The sequence below is a fragment of the Arachis ipaensis genome, chromosome B9 (genome assembly GCF_059453495.1).
Source record: "Arachis ipaensis isolate K30076 ecotype BB chromosome B9, ASM5945349v1, whole genome shotgun sequence".
Classification (NCBI taxonomy): domain Eukaryota; kingdom Viridiplantae; phylum Streptophyta; class Magnoliopsida; order Fabales; family Fabaceae; genus Arachis; species Arachis ipaensis.
In genome coordinates, this window is record NC_142444.1 from 23252891 (window position 1) to 23274737 (window position 21847).

Below are 21847 nucleotides of genomic sequence, written 5' to 3' on the forward strand. Positions count from 1 at the left end.
ACAACACTCAAATAAAAGACAAAGATTACTAAAGAAAAGAAAATGTTTTGAAAAATTTTTGAAGAATAAAACAAAAGACATAATTAAACGAGTAACTAAACCGTAAAAAGCACCTAATCTAAGCAGCAAGATAGTCCGGTAGTTTGTCAAACTCGAACAATCCCCCGCAACGGCACCAAAAACTTGGTGCGCGAAATTGAACTCCGCAAGTTTCGCATAGATGAACCGGCAAGTGCACCGGGTCGTCCAAGTAATGCCTCAGGTGAGTGAGGGTCGAATCCCACGGAGATTGTCGGATTGAGCAAGCAATGGCTATCTTGTAGATCTTAGTCAGACGATTAGAAAAGATGGTTGTTTTTTTGAAAACATAAATAAAATAGTAAAGAACAAAATACAAGGTTGGTGTGAAAACAGTGATAGAAATTCAGTTAAGGCTTCGGAGATACGTATTCTTTCTGTATTAACTTTTCTTACTGTCTACTTCAATAACGAATGATTCATTCAATGGCAGCCGTAAGTGATTAACTCATGTCCTCTCATCAAGTTAATCTCTTCTAAACCATAGCAGTCCACCATATCCAAGCAACTCATGTCCTCTCATCAAGTTAACTCATGGCTTCCCACTATGGTTGAAGGTGAAGACCTAAGCAATCCACTCCCCTTCGCGATCCTACTCAAAATGCCACAGACAAGGTCGGATCTTCCAGATCAGGGAATGCTGCTTCTCTGACTCTAGCCTTAATGCCATAGAGACCTCAGTAACCCACGGTCAACGGAATTTTATGTCACATATCCAAAGTCACCCAAGTACGCTCTTGGAATCCGCAGTACACTCTCTAGCTGTGGTTCAATGCTATCCAGGTCAGGACTCACACGGAACCCATGTAGAACAAGGATGAATATCACGGTTCATCCTCAATTCATGATATGAAGACCGAAAATGTACAAGAGAATGGAATCAAACATGTATTGAGATAGAAACAGTAATATTATTAATCCATGAGAATCAGCAGAGCTCCTAACCCTAACTTAGTAGGTTTAGTTGCTCAAAGCTTACAGAAAGTAATAGTAAAACGTGCAAAAGGGCAAAGATCCCCTCACAGTGGTGATCTTTGTTCTATATATAATAACCTAATAACTAAGAAGTACAAAAGTATGATAAACTAGACTAAAGGTGCGAAAGTCCACTCTTGGGCCCACTTTGGTTGAGTACTTGGGCTGAGCTTGGCGTCCAACTTGAGGAACGGGCGTTGAGCGCCCATTAGGGGGTTGATTCACACTGCTTTATGCTTCTAGGTGGGTGTTGAACGCCTTAAAGGGGTGATTGGGTGTTCAACGCTGGCTTGAGTCCCTTTGGGGCATTGAACGCCAGAAAGGGGGTAGTTCTTGGGCGTTCAACACCCAATATGGGCAGGTTATTTTGAAGAAAAGTATAAACCATTATATATTACTGGAAAGCTCTGGAAGTTAGCTTTTCAACACCATTGCGAGCGCGTCATTTGGACCTCTGTAACTCCAGAAATGCTCGTTTGAGTGCATGAAGGTCAGAATCTGACAACATTTGCTACGCTTTCCTTGCCTTTGAATCGGACTTTGTCAAATCTCCTCAATTTCAGCCAAAAATTACCTGAAATTATCAGAAAACACAACAACTCAAAGTAGAATTCAAAAATGTTAATTTTGCACTAAAACCTATGAAAATATAATGAAACTTAAACAAAACATAACTAAAACAATATGAAAATGATGCCAAAAAGCGTATAAAATATCCACTCATCATACAAGCTTTCAAAACTCTCAACAATGATTCCAAGAAGTGAAGACTTAGCCTCCCACACCACCCAATCTTCAAGCATTCCTTGCATTGCCCTCAGCTCTCCCAGACACAGCTTGGTACCTTGATTCGAGTGCATCTCATCACATCACGTTTGACAAAAGAAATTTCATCACAAGATCTGATTATGATGTCATTGAAAAAGTGTTTGGAGGTAATGGCCAAAGTATGGATATTGAACACATTGAAAGTTCATTCATGCATGCATCTTTGTCTAGCAGACTTTTTAAATTGCAAAACATAATACAAGTACCTAATATATCCAAAAATTTAGTGAGTGTAGCCAAATTTGCCTAAGACGACTGTGGTGTTTTTTTATTTCTAGCCTTACTTTTGTAATGTCAAATGTCAAATTTTTAAGAAGATTCTCCTTCAAGGATTGCTTAAAAAAGGCTTTACAAGTTTGAAGGGATCAAAATTGGCCCAAAAACAAAGTCTGTACCTGTTAATCCTACTTGTTTCAATGCAAATATTGTTGAAAACTCCAAAAATACATATATTGAATATGAAAATAAGCATGTGCAAGCCACTGCAAATGCAAATTCAGTACTGAATAATAAAGAGAGAGAGCTGTTGCACCCTTTTACCTAACCAAATTTACCAATTTTTCCCTTATACCCTTAGTTAGAGATTTTCCATCAATTGTGTCATAAGCACTGCTGCTGCACCTTGCTCAAACACAACAAACACATATGACTCTTCAAGTGTAAACAAAGATGGTGCAAATGTAACTCTACACAATGATGTTGTGAATTTTAATTCAACAGCAAATAAAGCTGTCACAAGTCTAATTTCCATTCATAATTCTAACTCTTAAATGTTTGTAAATACCTTAATGAGTCCTATTTCAAATGCAAAAGCCCATGTCACTTGTAAAAGGGTCAGTGGTACAAGTCAATTATGGTATAGAAAATTAGGACATCCATTTGATAAGGTAATAACTCTAGTGATGAACAAATGTAATGCTTCAAGATTTGATAACTCAATGAATAAAGGTAGCTATGATTCCTCATTATGCAATGCTTGTTGTATCAGTAAAATTCATCAACTACCTTATCCAACCTATATCCATCAGTAGAATGTCTTGTGAAAAGAAAACACAGGCATATCACAGAAACCTCACTCACATTGCTAGCTCAAGCTAATCTCCCCTTAAATTTTTGGGATGAATCAACTCTCACTGCTACTTACCTCATCAATAGACTATCTACCCAAACTCTCAACAACAAAACACCTCTTGAAGCCCTCACCAACACAAAATCAGACTACACTATCCTAAAACCCTTTGGATGCACATGTTACCCACTTCTCAAACCTTATAATGCACACAAGTTTGATCATAGATTCCAAAAATCAATTTTTATAGGTTGTGCCTCCAACCACAGAGGTTACAAATGTCTCCTGCCAAGTGAAAAAAAAAATCATTTCAAGGAATGTCCTCTTCAATGAGTATGAATTCCCTTATAACCAACTCTTCAGGAATCAACCAGATCAATCCCTCCCTCACATCTCATCTTCCACCTTCACACTTCTCTTGCTAAATCTTCTACCTAAAATTTCACTTTCAAATTCAACATTATCCAACCTCCAGCCACCATCACTCCAAGCCTGTCACGATCAAAATGAGTCATGACCGGCGCTTAGAAAAATAGTCCCCTAGCAAGCCTAACAGACTCAAAGATAATGAAAGTTACAAATATTTTGAATAATTTACAAGTTCTAAAATAAATAGTTATACATTTTTAACAAAAGTTAAAATAATTAAGAATGATTGGATCTTGCCTGTGACATATGGAGCATATGACGTCTATGAACACAACAAGGAATAGGTACCCATCGTAGGTCATTACTCTTGAATAGAAAGGCTCGCATATTTGTTCCTGAAAAATATTTTTAGAAAAACGAAATGAGTTTTATAACTCAGTGACTAGACAATACAACTATAATCCACATGAGACCATATAAACATTATCATAAAAATAATTTTATTTAGAAAATAATAATTTATATGAATAAGTGAATCAATAAGGGAGTTTTCATATAGAAATCAAATCAAAAGTCAACACTTGGGTGGCTCCATCTTTATGCGTAGCCCTTTTCTCTTATGTGTCCTAACAGAATAACAGATCTAACGTGTGGTCACATGTTAGGCTAGCAACATCCCTACTAGTTGGGGTCTGAGTCAGATGCATCTAAGTTAACATCAAAACCGTCGTTAAGTACGATTTTCTAATACGAGCCTCCCAAACTGATTCAAAATATATAATTTCAAATATAACAAATTTTTCGGTCTTTCAAACATATGAGATATCTAATCAAATCAAATAATACTTTTTCATCAAAATCCTTTTCAATCATATTTTCTCAATCTTAAGACATTTCAAATATATTTCACAATTTTAAAATAAGTGAATACCAACAAACACTTCAATGATTCAAAAATACATTTTCGAGTAAAATCAAATATTTTAAAATAATATAAAGCTTCATCAGACATACATATAGTTTCAAAATATTTCTTTTGGCACAATCTAAATTCTTTTTTCTCATACTTTCACAATTCATGATCTTGTCTTGATTGTGAAAGACCTTATTCCTCAAGGTGGACATCTCACGTCTTTACTTTTACCTTAGTCTTTAAGTCTTACATTCTACATAGCACTTCTGGATCAAATCACGTGCAAGTATGAACTTTTGACTCCGGTTCTTCTCGACTCGACTCATCTCATAATTAAAGTTCTATTTTTTTATAGTTGAATCTTTATTCCGTTAAACTTTGATCAGGCGTAATCAACCGGTTTCGTTCGAGATTTTTTTAACTCAATTTTTATGAGTAAATTTGCAACAAATCAAAATTCGTACTAACAAAAAATAATTAATTTTTATTTTATTTAATCAAATTAGTTGAGTTATTTTTATGTTACAAATCATATTGTCATGTAAGATACTCCACTAAAGACATCTTTCAAAAATTAAAGTTTAGTTAGAATGATCAAATGAATGAAATTTTTAATAATTAACAAGTTTATTTAAATCTTTCGTGGTCAATAACTCAATATGGTCAATGCTTGAATTTTTTTATGATAAAAGATAATTAATTATTTTTAAAAGATATTAACTTGGATAAATTACTCTTCTCATTAGCTTTTTTGTTGACGTTATCATGTTAAGACACGTTGCTAAAAAATTAAATGACTAATGGACTCGAATTAATTCTTTTTTAGAAATCAAATTGACTTGTATCAATGTAAACATTAATTCAGTCCCAGTCCCCATAGCTTCATCGACCAAAAAGATTAGTTAAAAGTTCCCACAGCCAAAGGTGCGCGAAAGTAACGTAAAATGCCGTGGAAGGAAATAATGAGTGTAGATACTTGATAGAAAGGCAGAGACAGTAAATGGCGATACATGAAACGGCAGCCAGAAATTACGTTCTTCTGTTTCCTCTGTAGCTGTAGCCTGTAGACCTCGACGTCACTCACACTCACTAATCACTTCCCTATAACACCAAAACGTGTCAAAAGCGTTTCTTTCTCTTCTCTTCTCCTTCTTCTCTTCTTCCAAACACTAAAGACTCAACGCAACGCACCAACACACGCACTTCTCTCTCTCTCATCACTGATCGCATCGTCAACCTCATCATCATCCATGGTCTCCAAAACCAGTGACTCTGCTTCTAAGCTTCGAGTTAGTTCCTCTTTTACCCCCTCCCCAAACTCATAGCTATCCCTGTTCTGTTTCTTTCTTTGAATCAAACAATTTAAGTATCAGTGCTACCTGATCACGTGCTTCAATTAAATTGATTTTGATTATTGCAGAGAATTTTGAATTTAATCGCTTAGTCAAAGAGAACTCACTGTTACTGATAGAACCACTCTGTTCCTCTGTTTTTTTTTTTCTCTCTGTACTGTGAATACCAGAATCACTAGAGTTCAGGAATAGGGCTTAGGATCACTTTGATCGTGAATTTTGATTCACTGTTAATAAAATGGTACAAGTTTATCTGCTAATTCGTGTGAGAATTGGAATTTACCACATTCTTTTGTTTGAGGACACTATTTTTTTCTTAAATGCGTGAAGGGGCTTTGATTCCTGAAGTAATATCTGAACATGATTATTATGATTTGTGATATAATGACAGAAACAACATGGGGAGTCTGCAAATGATGGTGTTGGTGGATCCTTGTTGATGAAGATAAATCAGTTGAGAAAGCAAATCCAGGCAGAGAGAATTGTCTTTGTTAAAGTAAGTCGGCAATTGTGTTTGTGTCCATTTTGTAGATGTGTTTGCTGGCCCAAAACATATTGGTAGCTATCAAACAATTGGGAGAAAAACAGGAACATAGACTAATTAGTATATCCTCAAATTTTGGATCATTAATTTCTTTATTATTGAATCAATTGTAGAGTTAAAAAATATACATGCTTAGGATGGAAGTCATTCTAGAGAATGGATCATCGGGGAGAAGCACCTTTTGGCTAATGGCTACAACCTCCCTTTTATTCCATTCCTCGCCTCCCAATTGTAACCTCAGGAATTATTGCATTTAGTTAGTTATCTTACTGAATCTTATTCATTGTGCTGTCATGCATCCAAGACATACAACCTTGTTCTTGGACTGGATCCTCTCAAATTTTTTTTCTCACTATACATTCCATAAGTGAGACCAAGAAAAAATATGAGAGAGAAAATATTGAAGGGTTAGATATCACACGTTACATTCTCTATTGCGAAAAAATTGAGAGGATCCATTTCCCTTTGTTCTTTCACTGGTTATGGAGCAAAACAGAATTAAACCTTAAAGGCACTAACTATATTGAGCACACTAGATTTTGTAGAGTAGTTAGTTTAGTTCTTCACTTGTCCTAGAAAAATTGGATACTGCCTGTGCTAAGGTGAATAATCACAATCAAAATTAATAGCTCAAATTGTAACATTTTTTTTTTAATTTACCAAAGATAATAAGGGGAGAGGGAAACAGGAGGCCCCAGGCTTGGATGCAAGAGTCTTAACCACTAAGCTGTGGATTCAACTACAAATTCTAACCTTTTGTATCAGTTGCAAACAAATTAGTTTATTCTACTGCCTTCTCAGGATAAGACTACTTTAGGAAAAAAAATGTGTTGAATGTATCTAATAGAAAATTGCAATGTGGCGATGCCTTTCTATTTTTTGTACCTTGCTGGTCAGCTTGCAATTACCCTTATTTATGTTTATGTAGGAAAAACTTAAGAAGAATGAGAAGATGCTAAAATGTCATACTTCAGTCATCATGTCAGCAATATCAAGTAGAGAATCTTCAGAGAGGGATGAAACAAATGCAAGTCCCTTGCTTTCTTCCAGAATCGACCATCCTTTGTGTAAATTCAATGCTTTCTCTCATGGTTCAGGAGATAAAGACCATGGCAATCAAGACATATTACCTGCCACAACTATTAAGATCCCATATGTTGAAGGATTACCACCATATACATCTTGGATATTTTTGGGCAGGTTTGAAGTTTTAAGTTCTAGTTAGGTTTTACATATATGAAATTTTTGCCATTAGGGGAAACTATGGGTTTCATGAATTGTATTCCATTTAGACATACAAACTTAAATTTCAAAATTGATTGATTGTTCCATCTGTTTAACATATCTTCTGTATTTCCAAATCTTTCACATGTAACAGAAATCAGAAAATGGCTGAAGATCAATCAGTTGTAGGAAGAAGGCGTATCTACTATGACCAACATGGAAGTGAAGCACTGATATGTAGTGACAGTGAGGAAGAGTTAACAGAACCAGAGGAAGAAAAACATGAATTTTCTGAGGCTGAAGACCGACTTCTATGGTAGGTTAAAATGGATATGATGGAGTTGTTTGTAAAAATTCCATCAGTTTTCGAAGAAAGATTCATGGAAAGAAGCAATTGATGATTGATCTTGACAGTAAAAATTTTAGCTTGCCTATATGAATCCTTAGTAACATATGTAATTAAAAGTAGCATCAATGCTTTGTTGGAACTCAAAGTATTGTGATTGTGCAGGATTTGTAGTGCCATATTTGAATTCATCACCCATAATTTTCCATCTTTATCAAATTTTCAAAGTACTCCTTTCTTGAAAGTATTCTTAAAGTTTTCGTATGTTGACTTTTGAATTTACTAGGATGGCATTTGAGGAACATGGCATAAATGAAGATGTATTGGCTATTGTGAGCCAGTTTGTTGGGGGCACCAGTTTAGAAATTCAGGTAACAGAGTAATTTATGAGCAAGGCTATTATGCTTGATTGTTAAAATTGAATTGTAAATGAGGTATACACGAGAAGCCATTTTAATTCTTGGGGAAATGGCTTTTGTGAAACATATGCAGGAACGGTACAAAATCATGAAGGAAGATAACCTAAGAAATGTTGTCCAGCATTCAGAAGATACAGGAGAGCTTGAATCTTCTGTTGGCATTCATCGAGAGAAAACCCTGAATGCTGCATTAGATTCTTTTGATAACCTCTTCTGCCGCCGGTGCCTGGTACATACAAAATTGTTATTTTAAAACATTTTAAGCTTGATTGAAGTATCTGATGTGATAATTAACATCTTGTGAATGTGTTCTTTTCTCCTTCCCTAGAGCAGGTTTTTGACTGTCAATTGCACGGTTGTTCTCAGCCTTTAATATACCCTGTGAGGAATCTGTTCATATGTTCATTTAGAGAGTAGATGCTCAATCTGATCCTTAAAATATATACAAGACATCAAAGTAGTATTGTTACATCAGTTTGACGCTTCATTGAACAGAATAACGATAACTTAAGGATCATCTCAAAATCTAAAAAAAAAGATGAAAAAAAGAAAAAAAAAAATATTATTAAGGACTGAATTGATATCTATTTGATTGTCAGATCAACAAAGTCCTAAAATATTTTGACGATTAACTTGATGTCAAGTATATCTTTGAAGGACCATGTTAAGGATTTACTGTTTCAAAACTAAATTTGCAGCAATTTCCGCTACTTAGTAAATTTGACGGTTTCCTTGACAGTGTGAGAAGCTGACAGTTTGGTCTGGGCCTGAAGGTGATAGAATTCCATGCAGTGAACAGTGTTACCTTCAGGTATTCTTCATCTTCGACATACGTTTCATAGTTAGAGGCAGATAGGCAAGTAGTGCTGTTACATGATTTTAACTTCAAAAGAGATGAAAAAGGGTCAAATGAAGAATGGTTTTCCCTCCAATAGTATTCTAGATGTGATGCCTTCAACTATTCATTCACTTAGGCATTACTATGTTGCTGTTTTTTAATTACAATATTATCATAGTCAAAATATTCATCTGATGTATCCAGGCTTAATAACACATGCTTTCTGCTTCATACGTGATGAATGAGTGTCTCTATATCTGTGTGTCTAGAGTTAAAAAACCAAGCACCCAATTCTGAGTGCAACGAATCAAAGTATCATATATGTTTGATGAGGGAATTGTCTAAGACTCGTTGCCATTTCATTTGCCTGCAGTCGAAGGTTATAAAAAGTTTGTCAGAGAATTCCATGATCAGATCTTTTCAGGATAAGAAATCCACAATTATGGAAGAAGGAAATTCGATATTGGCATCCTCCAATACCAAGGAATCAGATGATCAGCTTACTATGTCGTTTTCGACTGAAGTTGATTGTCATGAAGATCTGAATATAAATATTCCTGTCTCAGAAAGTGTGGGTAAACGGAAGAACACTAATCATTTAGACACAGCAGTATGTGTCTCAACATTGCCTCCTGATGATTCTCAGAATTCTTCAAAAAAGCAGAAAAGAATTGCCAATGATGAGGATATTACAATTATTGATCATAGAAAGAGCCACAGCTTGGATGCATGTGATGAAGGTAAAGGCACCAGTGCAAATTTGGACAAATCTATTGAACATGCTTCAAATAAATCAGTAACTTTTTCTAGCACTTTCCATGGTAAGCAAGACAAAAGTGTTGGGGATGGACCAAAAGATGCTACAATTGAGACAGAGTTCAAGGTTTTGAATCCAATGGAAGAACAAGTTGATGGGATTCGTAGTTTCTCAGATTGGAAACCTCTTGAGAAAGAACTATACTTGAAGGGAATAGAAATGTTTGGCAGAAACAGGTATGGATATCTGTATTTCACCTCATATTAATGTGTTCTGGAATTCTAGGATGTCCGAAATTTAGTTTGAAGTATCTGTCGACTTTCTGTCTAATGTTTCATTTACTTATGTGTTAGTTTCAATTGCATTTTTTTTCCTTGACAACATGCGTAGTTATGGGGAAAAAGAGAAACCAACTTTGAAGAAGTTTTTGTTGAACTTTCCTGTGAATTTTTATGGAGTATATTAAATTGTTTGCCTTTTTTTTCTACAAGCAATCAATCATGTTTCAACTATATTCTCAAAAAGCAATTATTGTGCAGTTCACTTGAGAAAGGAAAATGGTAAGGGTGGGGGAAAGTAACTATGATATATATCAACCAGAGGGATGGGGGCTTCTGAGGGGAGTAGGGGAACAGACTTAAGGAAACTGTATTTGTCATCTAGTAACTTTCATCGCTTCCCTAACTAAATAACGGTATAATTGATTTGACTAATGCTTCCCAATAATACCAGTACTGTACTTAAATCAAAAGCTTTTCCATAGTTGTCTATTGAACTTGTGATATGTTTGACATATATCATCTATATGTTCTCTCAACAAAGCAATGTGGAATTCCTAAAATTCATGGTTTGAATTCTTTGTGCAGTTAACTTCCCTAGTTATGGTTCAGTAGTAAATAAAACCAAAGCTGAATGCATCATCTAGTCATAAATGTCCCACTATTTGTGGAGGTCTAAATTTTTTTTGTGCTAATCTAATGTGCAAATCATCCTATGTAGTTGTCTCATAGCAAGAAATTTACTTTCTGGCTTGAAGACTTGCATGGAAATAGCTAATTACATGCAAGCCGGTGCAGTGTCAATGCCCCATATATCAAGCGTTACCTCAAATTCGACCACTGATTGCAAGGGAAAAACTGATGCACAATGCATGGTGAGAAATCCTGGTTTATTGTCCACATCTTTACCTTACGTTCTTTTTCTTTTTTAAGGCATGGTGAATATCAAAAAGGCAACATTCCATATATAGTACACCTCACCTTTTGGGATGAGGTTTGGTTATTGTATTGTAACAAAATGTTGTTACTTAGTTTACTAGTGTAAAAATGTTTATATAGCCCAATTTGTGTGGATGTAGGATATGCGTATCTCAATAATCTCATTTTTTTTACCAAAGATAGGGAGACTCGAACCCGCGACCTCTAAATGAGTATGGGGAGACTATGCCATTTGAGCTATAACTCATTGGCCTCAATAATCTCATTTGACATTGAACTTTTAGAAATATGAATGATTACTGTATTTTTATCAAAGGAAAAAGAAAAACGAAATAAATAGTTACAGTATTTGATTATCAGAGGTTTGAAGGCATTTTATATTTAGCATCCTAATAACATCCGCAGGTTTTTACATATAAAGGGATTGAGTTACTTTTGTGAGCTGATGTATATTATACTCTTCTTTCTTATAATTTAGCCTTAGAAAGATTCTTGTTACTCATGTTTTGTTTCCTTATGTGTGGATAAGTTCATATTTTTAAAAGTAATAAAGTATTATCTGAAGGTTCAGCTTTACAAACTTGAATTTTTTATAGAAAGTTTTGCTCTAGCAACTTCTACCAACCCCTTTTTCACTACCCTACTTTTTTTTTTTTTTTGTGCGCTTTTAGGACTCATTAGTTAATTGGAGGAGTTAGTTACTATAAAATTTAGAAGGGATTAATTAATAATTAGGTGTGATTGATCATTTTGAGAGTTGTCTCTTGGAGGTATTGTGGAGCACTTACTGTTCCACTACCCATGTATATACACAGTTACACTTCTATTTTCCCCAATTTCTAGGTTAACTAGCACATTGTTGGTGATTTCCCTATTCAATACAAATTCTTATTATTCAATTCTAGTATTTTAATGATACCAGTGCTAACATTCACCAGTACAGACCTCTATTTTCCCCAATTTCTAGGGTAACTAGCACATTGTTAGTGATTTCCCTATTCAATACAAATTCCTATTATTAAATTCTAGTATTTTAATGATACCAGTGCTAACATTCACCAGTACACAACCATTTGATGCCACGATTGCTTTTAATGCGTGTTTTAATGTTAGGACCAAGATATTGCGTCAAGGTCCCGGCTGCTGAGGAAAAGGGGCAAAACAAGGAAGTTCAAATATTCCTGGAAGTCTGCTGGCCATCCATCAATATGGAAAAGAATTGCTGATGGGAAAAATCAATCTTGCAAGCAGTATACACCATGTGGATGTCAGTCAATGTGTGGAAAGCAATGCCCTTGTGCTAATGTTGGAAATTGCTGTGAAAAATACTGTGGGTATGTCCATTTTTTTCATTTAATTAAGTAACTTATTCAGTAACAAAATAGGAGAAAAAATTGCAGGGTAGTTCATGTTTTTGTTGGCCATTGATGGAATCTGATGACGGTGGTTAAATATGGTTACCTGGTTAGCCAAGGCTTTGAACACATAAAGTAATAAACAGTACACAGAGATATATAAGTATAACTGTAAACATGAAGCTATTCTCTTCAAAACTTTTCTTTTCCATGATTGGAAAGGCTCCTAAAATGCATTTTCAACTTAATTTGTGAACTACTACTGTACAACATGAAAAATGGAATTGTTAACAAGCTATGATTTAAATGTAGTAAATTAGCTCTTCTACCTTCAGTTGTTCAAAGAGCTGCAAAAATCGGTTTAGAGGATGCCATTGTGCCAAGAGTCAGTGCAGAAGTCGCCAATGCCCATGCTTTGCTGCTGGACGTGAATGTGACCCAGATGTCTGTCGAAATTGCTGGGTTAGGTAATGTGTGAAATATCTCTTCTGTGAACTTGATTTTATGCCTCCCTAGGAAGGAATTAATGTGTCTGATTTCTCATAGTTCATTCAAAAAGTGATAATCTGTAACATCTATATGCAAACAATTCTGCCACACTGACTCTTATTTTCCCTTTTAGGTATTTCATGACAAAGTGTAAAATTTTAGGCTCCTTTGCGTCATATCTGTATATCTAGGCTGATTTCAGAAGACACCATACAATAATTCAATCATTATGTTTAGTTCTGGTTTGGAGAAGTATTAGGTGTGGCCCTTCCCTCAGACCTTGCATTAACGCATGATGTTTGTGCACCGGGCAGCCCCTCACCCCACTCATTTCCTTCCAAATTACAGAAAAATATTGCAATTGTTCGAATATTCTTGACTCCATCATATGCACATTATCTGGGGTCCAATCCATTTCTCGGATCTTGCGTTAATGCAGTATGCTTGTATACTAGGCAGCACCCGTCCCCCTCATTTCCAATTTCCATCCACCATTAAAAAAATATATATATATATCGCAATAGATGGTGTTGATATCATATTCAAATAATTCAGTCAATTAGCTGTTAGGTGTCAATTAAGTTAGATTAGGTTAGAGTAGAATCAATTATGAATAATTGTGTTTTATCTTTAGCAGGTATTGTAATGATTAATTAGTGTATATAATATATGAGCTGAGGAGTTCAGTAACCTCAAGCTTTTCACAATAAATCACTGTCTAAACATGGTATCGGAGCATAGGGTTCTTTTCTGTTTTCCAGCCCTTTTCTGGTTTTTCAGCCACCAGTGTGGTGTTCTATCAGTTTGCCACTCTTATCTGGGAAAATCAAGCCAACAGTCAACCTCAGAAGGTTCCGATCAGTCACCTCACAGAAACCCACCTCCGGCGAGCTGCTCATGCGCTTCCACATGCCGCTTTTGTCCAATCAGTCCGCCGAAGCGTGAAGCCCACGCGCCACCTTCCGGAGCTCTGCTTTCAGCACTATCAATGCCGTTCAACTCGTTGGTGATTCCTGGTTCCGATTTTGGCACCGGTGGTAGTCAGAAGTTTCTCCATCATTATTTTCTTTAAACCATCCATTTCACTGCCCCTGTTCAACCCTTCTCAGCCCAATTTCACGTCTGCCCCCTGTTCAGCCCCTTTAATTTTTCATCTCTCTTCTCAAACCATTGCTTCTACTCCACCACAACAACCATTAATTGTCTATCACCGTCACCCTTGGCCAAATCATTCATAGTCTGAGATGGTAGAGGATGGTGATACATGTTCTACTCCTTTGGTTCCCCCTACTTCGTATCAAACTGTATCTGTTGATGAGCTTCCGATTGCTCTTCGGAAAGGTAATTGTACCACTAGAAATCCTCATCCAATTTATAATTTCTTGAGCTTTCATCGATTGTCCCCACCATACTATGCTGCTATTTCCACATTATCTTCTATACCTACTCTTAAGTGTGTCAATGAGGCACTTTCTCATCCAGAATGGAGACAAGCTATGATTGATGAAATGAATGCTCGAGTATAGTGTTACATGGGAATTGGTTTGTCTTCCCCCTGGAAATTCAGTGTTTGGGTCCCTATGTGTGTATGTTGTTAAGGTTGGACTTGATGGTTCAGTTGATCGTCTCAAGGCTCATTTGGTTGCCAAGGGTTACAGTCAAACATATGGAGATTATCAAGAAACTTTTTCTCCGGTAGCAAAGATTGCTTCTGTCCACACATTTCTTTGTATTGAAGCAATCCATCATTGGCCATTGTATCAATTAGATATCAAGAATGCTTTTCTTCACGGAGACCTTCACGAGGAAGTATACATAGAGCAGCCACCTGGATTTATCGCTCATGGGGAGTCAAGATTGGTTTGCAAGTTGAAACGCTACCTTTATGGGTTAAAACAATTTCCACGAGCTTGGTTTAGCAAATTCAGCTCTGTTGTTCAAAGCTTTGGCATGAAAAAGAAGCGAATCTGACCACTCAGTGTTCTATCAACACAACTCACATGGACAGTGCATCTATCTGGTTGTTTATGTTGATGATATAGTCATCACTAGCAATAATTATGAGGGGATAACAAAGTTGAAAAAACTGCTGTTTCATCACTTTCAAACTAAGGATTTAAACTCAAGTACTCCCTTGGTATTGAGTTGGCTCAATCTAAAGGTGATGTTGCTATATCGTGGAAATATGCCCTTGATATATTGGAAGAAACAGGTTTGTTGAATTGCAAACCTGTTGACAGTCCAATGGATCCTGATATCAAATTACTACCTAACCAAGGGGAACATTTTTCTGATCCTGAGAGATATCGAAGACTTGTAGGAAAACTGAACTATCTCATTATTACTAGACCAGATATTTCATACTCTGTTAGTGTAGTGAGTCAGTTTATGCAATCTTCTTGCACTGATCATCAGGATGTTGTAATGTGAATTGTAAAATATATCAAGAAAGCTCCAGGCCAAGGATTACTATACAAAGACAAAAGAAATACCCAAGTCATTGGCTATTGTGATGCCGATTGGGCAGGTTCTCCTATTAGGATCTACTTCTGGGTATTGTGTCTTTCTTAGTGGAAACCTTATATCCTGAAAAAGTCAAAAACAAAGTGGTGTTGCCCGATCAAGTGCAGAAGCTGAGTATTGCGCCATGGCATTAGTGGCTTGTGAGTTGTGAGTTAATATGGGTCTAGCAGTTCCTTTCAGAGTTGAAGTTCGGGACAGTTAACCAAATGAAGTTATATTGTGATAATCAAGCAGCACTCCACATTGCCTCCAATCCAGTATTTCATGAAAGAACTAAACACATAGAGGTGGATTGTCATTTCATAAGGCAGAAGGTTATATCTAAAGAAATTATCACTGAATTTGTTAATTCAAAACAATTGGCTGATATTCTCACAAAGTCTCTCAAAGGTCCTCGTAGTAATTACATTTCTAACATGTTTGGTGCATATAATATATATGCTCCAGCTTTAGGGGGGATGTTGATATTATATTCAGATAATTCAGTCAATTAGCTGTTAGGTATCAATTAGGTTAGATTAGAATCAATTATGAATAATTGTGTTTTATCTTTAGTAGGTATTGTAATGATTTAGTGTATATAAATATATGAGCTAAGGAGTTCAATAACCTCAAGCTTTTCACATTAAATCACTGCTTAAACAGATGGAATATTCTTGACTCCATCATATGCACATGATCTGGTGGCATAACAATGCACCTATTTTAACCCACATCTCTCTCTCTCTCTCTCTCTCATGAAGAAGGGGTGTCTTTAATTTTTGATTTCTTCTTTAATAATACTCTTTTTTTCATTTTATTAATGATGGAATTGTTCTATTGTGTTTCTGGTCATGGTATGGGCTATGCCGGTGGTTGTTTAAAGAATATTCATTGATTATTCCATGTAGTATGGTTTTTTGGTATCAGTTTATGGTAGTAAGAACTTGGTTGAATTTCTTTTAAAAAGAAAATAAATAAATATAGGGACTTGATTAGAAACTTTTAAATTGTAGGAGATCAAATTGAGAATTGATTAAAACTATATAGCCTTCTAGAGTAATTAAACTGGTAAATCGTTTATCCTTCAAGAAAATGTAAGGCAGTTCTTAAACCAAAAAAATAGGTAATTGCTGGACAGATAATTGTGTTACTAAGACAGACTGTCAGTTGATTTTTTTCAACTTCACCATAACCTTAATGTCAATTGAAACCACAGCAATTACTTTGGTACTTCTGTTAAAACTTTCTTAACCTTTTCCTCGGATATGTTGTTTGGAGTTTGGACTGATGTCTTGCCTCCCTCTGAACATTTTCCAATGATTACTTATAAATATTACATTCTTCATTCAGTTGTGGGGATGGTTCATTAGGGGAGCCCCCTCGTCGTGGAGATGGTCAATGTGGAAATATGAGGCTTCTCTTGAGGCAGCAACAGAGGGTTAGCAACCATGAGCTTGTTTGTTTAATATTTTCTGCATTCCATTCTTATTTTTATGAATAAAAATCATGATTGGGTGATGCAATTATGTCTGCCTCAAGTGTATTGTTCTTATGCTTATGCCTCTCAGATTCTCTTGGCAAAGTCTGATATTGCAGGATGGGGAGCCTTCTTGAAGGTTGAGACTTGAGATTCATGGGACTTGTTTGTTTTCTGTTAATTTTAGTTTGTTCCTGTTACTCATTGGTGATAACATTTCAGAACCCAGTTAACAAAAATGATTATCTAGGAGAGTACACAGGGGAACTGATCTCCCACCGAGAAGCAGATAAACGTGGGAAAATATATGATCGTGCAAACTCCTCTTTCCTATTCGACTTAAATGATCAGGCATGTGGCTCGTGTCACCCACATTTTATCTAAATTTGTGGTTTTTTCTGGCTCCTGTTGATTTGAGGTTCCTTGTAATTTTTAAGGAGTGATCGATCATATTCCTTTTACCTTTCAACTGCACTATATATATATATATTTTTTTTTTTTTTTTTTGTAACATGTTATGATAGTAAACCACTGATTTTCTGGCTGAAATTTTTAGTAGAGACAGTCTGTGACACAGTAGACCTCAGCCAATAGGAATTCTTAGTTGATGTATATTTTTTAGCTATGCTATAATCAATCTACTTTTCCTTTATGCTTCTTTCATGGAAAGCTATAGTTTACCGAGGTTTCCTATGATTACTTATGACTCTACGTGTAATATCTATCTCTTTACAGTATGTTCTTGATGCTTATCGCAAAGGAGATAAGTTGAAATTTGCGAACCACTCCTCAAATCCCAACTGCTATGCTAAGGTGAGGCCAGAAACTCGTGTTTTTGGGGAGTTCCAAAGCTTAACCATTTTTTTCTTCAATGAAAGAAACCTTGACCTTTAAGTATCAGTATTTTGAAATTGATCTTTAAATTGTCCAATTGTTGGCCACTTGTTCTGGCTGCGTAGGTGATGTTGGTTGCTGGAGACCACCGAGTAGGCATATTTGCCAAGGAACATATTGATGCTAGTGAGGAGTTGTTCTATGATTACCGCTATGGTCCAGATCAAGCACCACCATGGGCACGTAAACCTGAGGCATCCAAGAGAGACGAATCAGCAGTTACTCAAGGCAGAGCAAAGAAACACCAGTCACATTGAATATGGCATGGCGTAAGGTTCACAATGTACATACTTTTAGCTTCTACCAGTATATTCTCCCCTGAGACAAACTTGTGGAGTAAGCCATTAAATTAGTCTTGAAGTTGGCATCATCCAACTTTAAATCTATCCCTAAGGGTCTGTTTGGTTGGGGTAAAAATTGGAGTGGAAAATTTCATGCTTGATCTCTGTATTCTTATACATTGATTCATTTATGAAAACTTCCACTCCCTTTTTACCTCCAACCAAACACACCATAGTTACAAATGCTTCCAGCTTTTTAGCTCGGGAAAAGCTGATCAAATTGGTTCTTAGTATTGACAGTATCAAGGACCTCTTGAGATTTTTTAATTTAGGGGAGGATTTAAAGTTGGTTGGCAACCTTAGTGACTATTTTGTTGGCTTACTCCAATCATGTGTGACGTCCTATGCGCATGGAGGAAACGTTGCCATAAGGAATCAAAATAATAATAGGTATGCGTATGCTAGTATGACTAAGGTATTCGCATGAAATATATGATACAGTTAAACAATAAAGGATATGGCCAATAAGCTATTTGAGTAGGGACTAAGTATAGAAATTTGAATCCGAGGTTTATTTATTTTCCCATGTAAAATACCTTGATCTGGCATTTTTTTTTATGAATAAAATGTATATGTTGCTATAACTGTATAAGCTTGAATTAAGACGTTTGATTGCTAAGACAGTAGAAATAAAGTACTAATTTGTGTTTCGGGAGGGGTTGTGTTATATATATCTTCACCGTTATAAACACCTTTTAGATTTTATTGATATACAAACGAATACAAAAATACTACATGCATATGGAAAATCAGTCATCATGTATTTGTGTTTAAATATATCATATGACTGTCAACTAATCTAACATGTGGAATTCATGTACGCATGCTATTTGAGAATATTCTTTTATTGAGCTGTGAAATGATGTCATATATATATGAACCATAAGAATTTTGCTAATAGTTTTGTTCTTGGATAGAAGTAGGGGTGTGCATGGTTCAGTTTTTTCATAAACTGAACTGAAACTGCACTAAACCATTTTAAATGGTTTAGAAACTGAACCAAACTGCTTTGTCATATAAGAAACTGGTTTTAAACCAGTTTATAATACAGTGCACCAGTTTAAACCAGTTCATAAAAATAAAACTGGTTTTAATTAAAAAAATCAGTTTAAACTGGTTTATGCCTAAAACTAGTTTTCACACCCTCTCTCTCCCTCTCTTCCTTTCCTCTCTCTCTCTCTCTCTCTCTCTCTCTCCCCTTTTCTCTCCTTTCCCCTCTCTCTCTCCTACCCTCCTCTTTCTCTCTCTCTCCTCTCTCTCTCCTACCCCCTCTCTCTCCCCTTCCCCTCTCTCTCTCCTCCTCTTTCTCCCCCTTCCTCTCTCTCTCTCTCTCCCCCCTTTCCCACTCTCTCTCCCTCTCTTCCCTTTCTCTCTCTCCTTCCTCTCTCTCCCCTTTTCTCTCCCTTCCCCTCTCTCTCTCCTACCCTCCCCCCTCTCTCTCCCCCTTCCCCCCTCTCTCTCTCTCTCTCCACCCACTCTCTCTCCCTTCTCTCTCTCCCCATTTTCCCATTCTCTCTCCCTTCTCCTCTCTCTCTCTCCTCTCTCTCTCCTCTCTCTTTCCTACCCCCCCTCTCTCTCTCTCTCCCTCTCTCTCTCCCCTTCCTTTCTCTCTCTCTCGCTCTCTCCCCCTTCCTCTCTCTATCCCCCCTCTCTCTCTCCCTCTCTCTCTCTCTCCCCTTTCTCTCTCTCTCCCTTCCGCTTTCTCTCTCTCTCTCCCTTTTACTTTCTCTCTCCCCTCTCTCTCTCTAAATCAAAAGTTGAAAGAATCATAAAATATTCACATACTAATAAACTAAAGCATGGTCTTACTTTTTGTTCAATGACAATATTCAAAATATGATATAATATGATACTAACCTAAATGAAGTTAAAATAAACTAATTCAAATCTAACAGACTAACACAATATTGGCCCATTACAATATTCTAATCATCTTCAAGAGAAACAAGCGTGCCAATATTTGTTGAAGAATTTCTCCCTACATAAAAAAATATCTCATTAATTATAGAAAACTAACAATTAGTAACAAACAAGCAATAAGAAAAAAATATATATTACCTTGTTCAGCTTTTTCAATCTCTTCAAAATTTTCAATTAGTCCAAATGGGTCATCTATTACCCAATCTTGAGTGCATACAAGAGCTTCCAACATATATGGTGTCAAGGAGCTCCGATAAGTAGGGGTGTGCAAAAAAATTGGTTTCACTGAACTGAATTGAAACTGAACTGAAACTGTTTTAAATAAACCAGTTTTTTTAAATAAAAAACTGAACTGAAACCATAATTTTTATGAAAACCAGTTTATTAAAAATCAGTTTTTATGGTTCAGTTTAGTTTTAAACCAAATTAAAACTGGTTTTATTTAAACTCTAAAATTAGTTTTTACATACTTTTCTCTCTCCTTTCACTTTTTCTCTCCCATTCCTCTCTCTCTCCACTTTCTCCCCCCTCTTTCCCTTCTCTCTCCTCTTTCTCCCCCCTCTCTCCTTTCTCTCTCTCTTTCCCCTTCCTCTCTATCTCTCTCCTCTTTGTCTCTCTCCTCTCTCCTTTCTCTCCATCCTCTCTCTCTCTCTCTCTTTCCTCTTTTTTCCTCTCCTCTCTCTCTTCTCTCCCTCCTCTCTATCTCTCTCCTCTTTGTCTCCCTCCTCTCTCTCCTCTCTCTTTCCCTCCCATCTCTCTTCGTCTCTCTCTCTCTTCTTTGCCTCTCTCTCTCCCTCTCCCTTCCCGTCTCTCTTCCTCTCTCTCTCTCCTCTTTTTCTCCCTCTCTCCCTTCTCTCTCTTTCCCCCCTCTCTCTCTCCTCTTTGTCTCCCTCCATTCTCTCTCTCTCTCTCTCTCTCTATCTCTCTCCGTCTCTCTTCCTATCTCTCTATCTCCCTTCTCTCTCTCCTTTCCATCTCTCTCTCTCCCTCTTCCTTCCCGTCTCTCTTCCTCTCTCTCTCCTCCTCTTTCTCCCTCTCCTCTCTCTCCCTCTCTATTCCCCTATCTTTCTCTATCTCTCCTCTCCCTCCCCTCTCTCTCCCTCCCATCTCTCTTCGTCTTTCTCTCTCTCTCTCTCTCTCTCTCTCTCGTCCCTTCTTTCTTCTTCTTCTTCTTCTTCTTCTCTCTCTCTCTCTCTCTCTCTCTCCTTTTCCTCGCTCTCCCCTTTTTTCTCTCTCTCTCTCTCCCCCTCTTTCTTCTTCTCTCTCTCTCTCTCTCCTTCTCCTCTTTCTTACCCTCCTTTCTCTCTCTCTTTTTTCTCTCGCTCTCTCTCCATGTCTTTCCTTTTTCTCCCCTCTCCCTTGCTCTCCCTCCCTTCCCCCTTCTCTCTCTCTCTCTCTCTCTCTCTCTCTCTCTCTCTCCCATTTTGTTTCTCTCTCTCTCTTCCTCTTTTCTCTCTCCCATTTTGTTTCTCTCTCTCTCTCTCCCTCTTTTCCCTTTCCCATTTTCTTTCTCTTTCTCCTCTCCCTCCTTTCTCTCTCTCCCTCCCTTCTCTCTTCCTCTTTCTCTCTCTCTCTCTCTCCTTTTTTTCCTTTTCTCTCTTTCTCTCTCCTATTTCTCTCTCCTCTTCTCTCTCTTTCTTCGCCCTCCTCTCTCTCTTTCTCCTCTTTCTTTCCTTCCCTTCCTTTCTCTCTTTTCTCTTTCTCTCTCAACCTTCTCTCACTCTATATCCCTCTTCTCTCTCTCCCCCTCTTTTCTCCAAAATAAGAGAGAGAGAAAGTTGAGGGAGAAAGAGAAGAGGGGGAGAAGAGAGAGAGAGAGAGAGAGAGAGAGAGAGAGAGAGAAAGAGAGAAGGGAGAAAGAGAGAGAGAAGAGAGAAATAGAAAGAGAGAAGGGAGAAAGAGAGAGTGAGAGAAGGTTGAGAGAGAAAGAGAAAAGA

General features: G+C 36.8%; 1 protein-coding gene across 3 annotated transcripts; it reads left to right on the top strand.

Annotated features, from left to right (window-relative positions):
* Nucleotides 1-5164: 5164 nt before the first annotated feature.
* Nucleotides 5165-18574, top strand: SWN (SET domain-containing protein). 3 transcript variants are annotated; one of them, XM_088500622.1, is made up of 18 exons: nucleotides 5165-5521; nucleotides 5976-6080; nucleotides 7057-7328; nucleotides 7507-7668; nucleotides 7985-8069; nucleotides 8191-8346; nucleotides 8451-8498; nucleotides 8857-8928; nucleotides 9329-9695; nucleotides 9786-9948; nucleotides 10712-10865; nucleotides 12043-12263; nucleotides 12620-12751; nucleotides 16629-16716; nucleotides 16847-16894; nucleotides 16978-17106; nucleotides 17491-17568; nucleotides 17715-18574. In XM_088500622.1, the coding sequence occupies exons 1-18, from the start codon at nucleotides 5483-5485 to the stop codon at nucleotides 17904-17906; spliced, it is 2511 nt and encodes an 836-aa protein (XP_088356748.1). In that variant the 5' UTR covers nucleotides 5165-5482; the 3' UTR covers nucleotides 17907-18574. The 3 variants fall into 3 exon arrangements, 2 of the variants coding, with proteins under 2 accessions (XP_088356748.1, XP_016174968.1); XR_015900190.1 differs by having other exon boundaries at nucleotides 9329-9948; nucleotides 12597-12751; XM_016319482.3 differs by having other exon boundaries at nucleotides 9329-9948.
* Nucleotides 18575-21847: the final 3273 nt, after the last annotated feature.

What these genes read in the sequence shown, in the direction of transcription:
- SWN (XM_016319482.3), top strand. Translation starts at nt 5,483, where the DNA reads ATGGTCTCCAAAACCAGTGACTCTGCTTCTAAGCTTCGA. An exon ending in CTCAGCCTTTAATATACCCT is followed by an intron (nt 8,499 to 8,856) that starts GTGAGGAATCTG and finishes TTTCCTTGACAG; the next exon opens with TGTGAGAAGCTGACAGTTTG. An exon ending in TGTCGAAATTGCTGGGTTAG is followed by an intron (nt 12,752 to 16,628) that starts GTAATGTGTGAA and finishes TTCTTCATTCAG; the next exon opens with TTGTGGGGATGGTTCATTAG.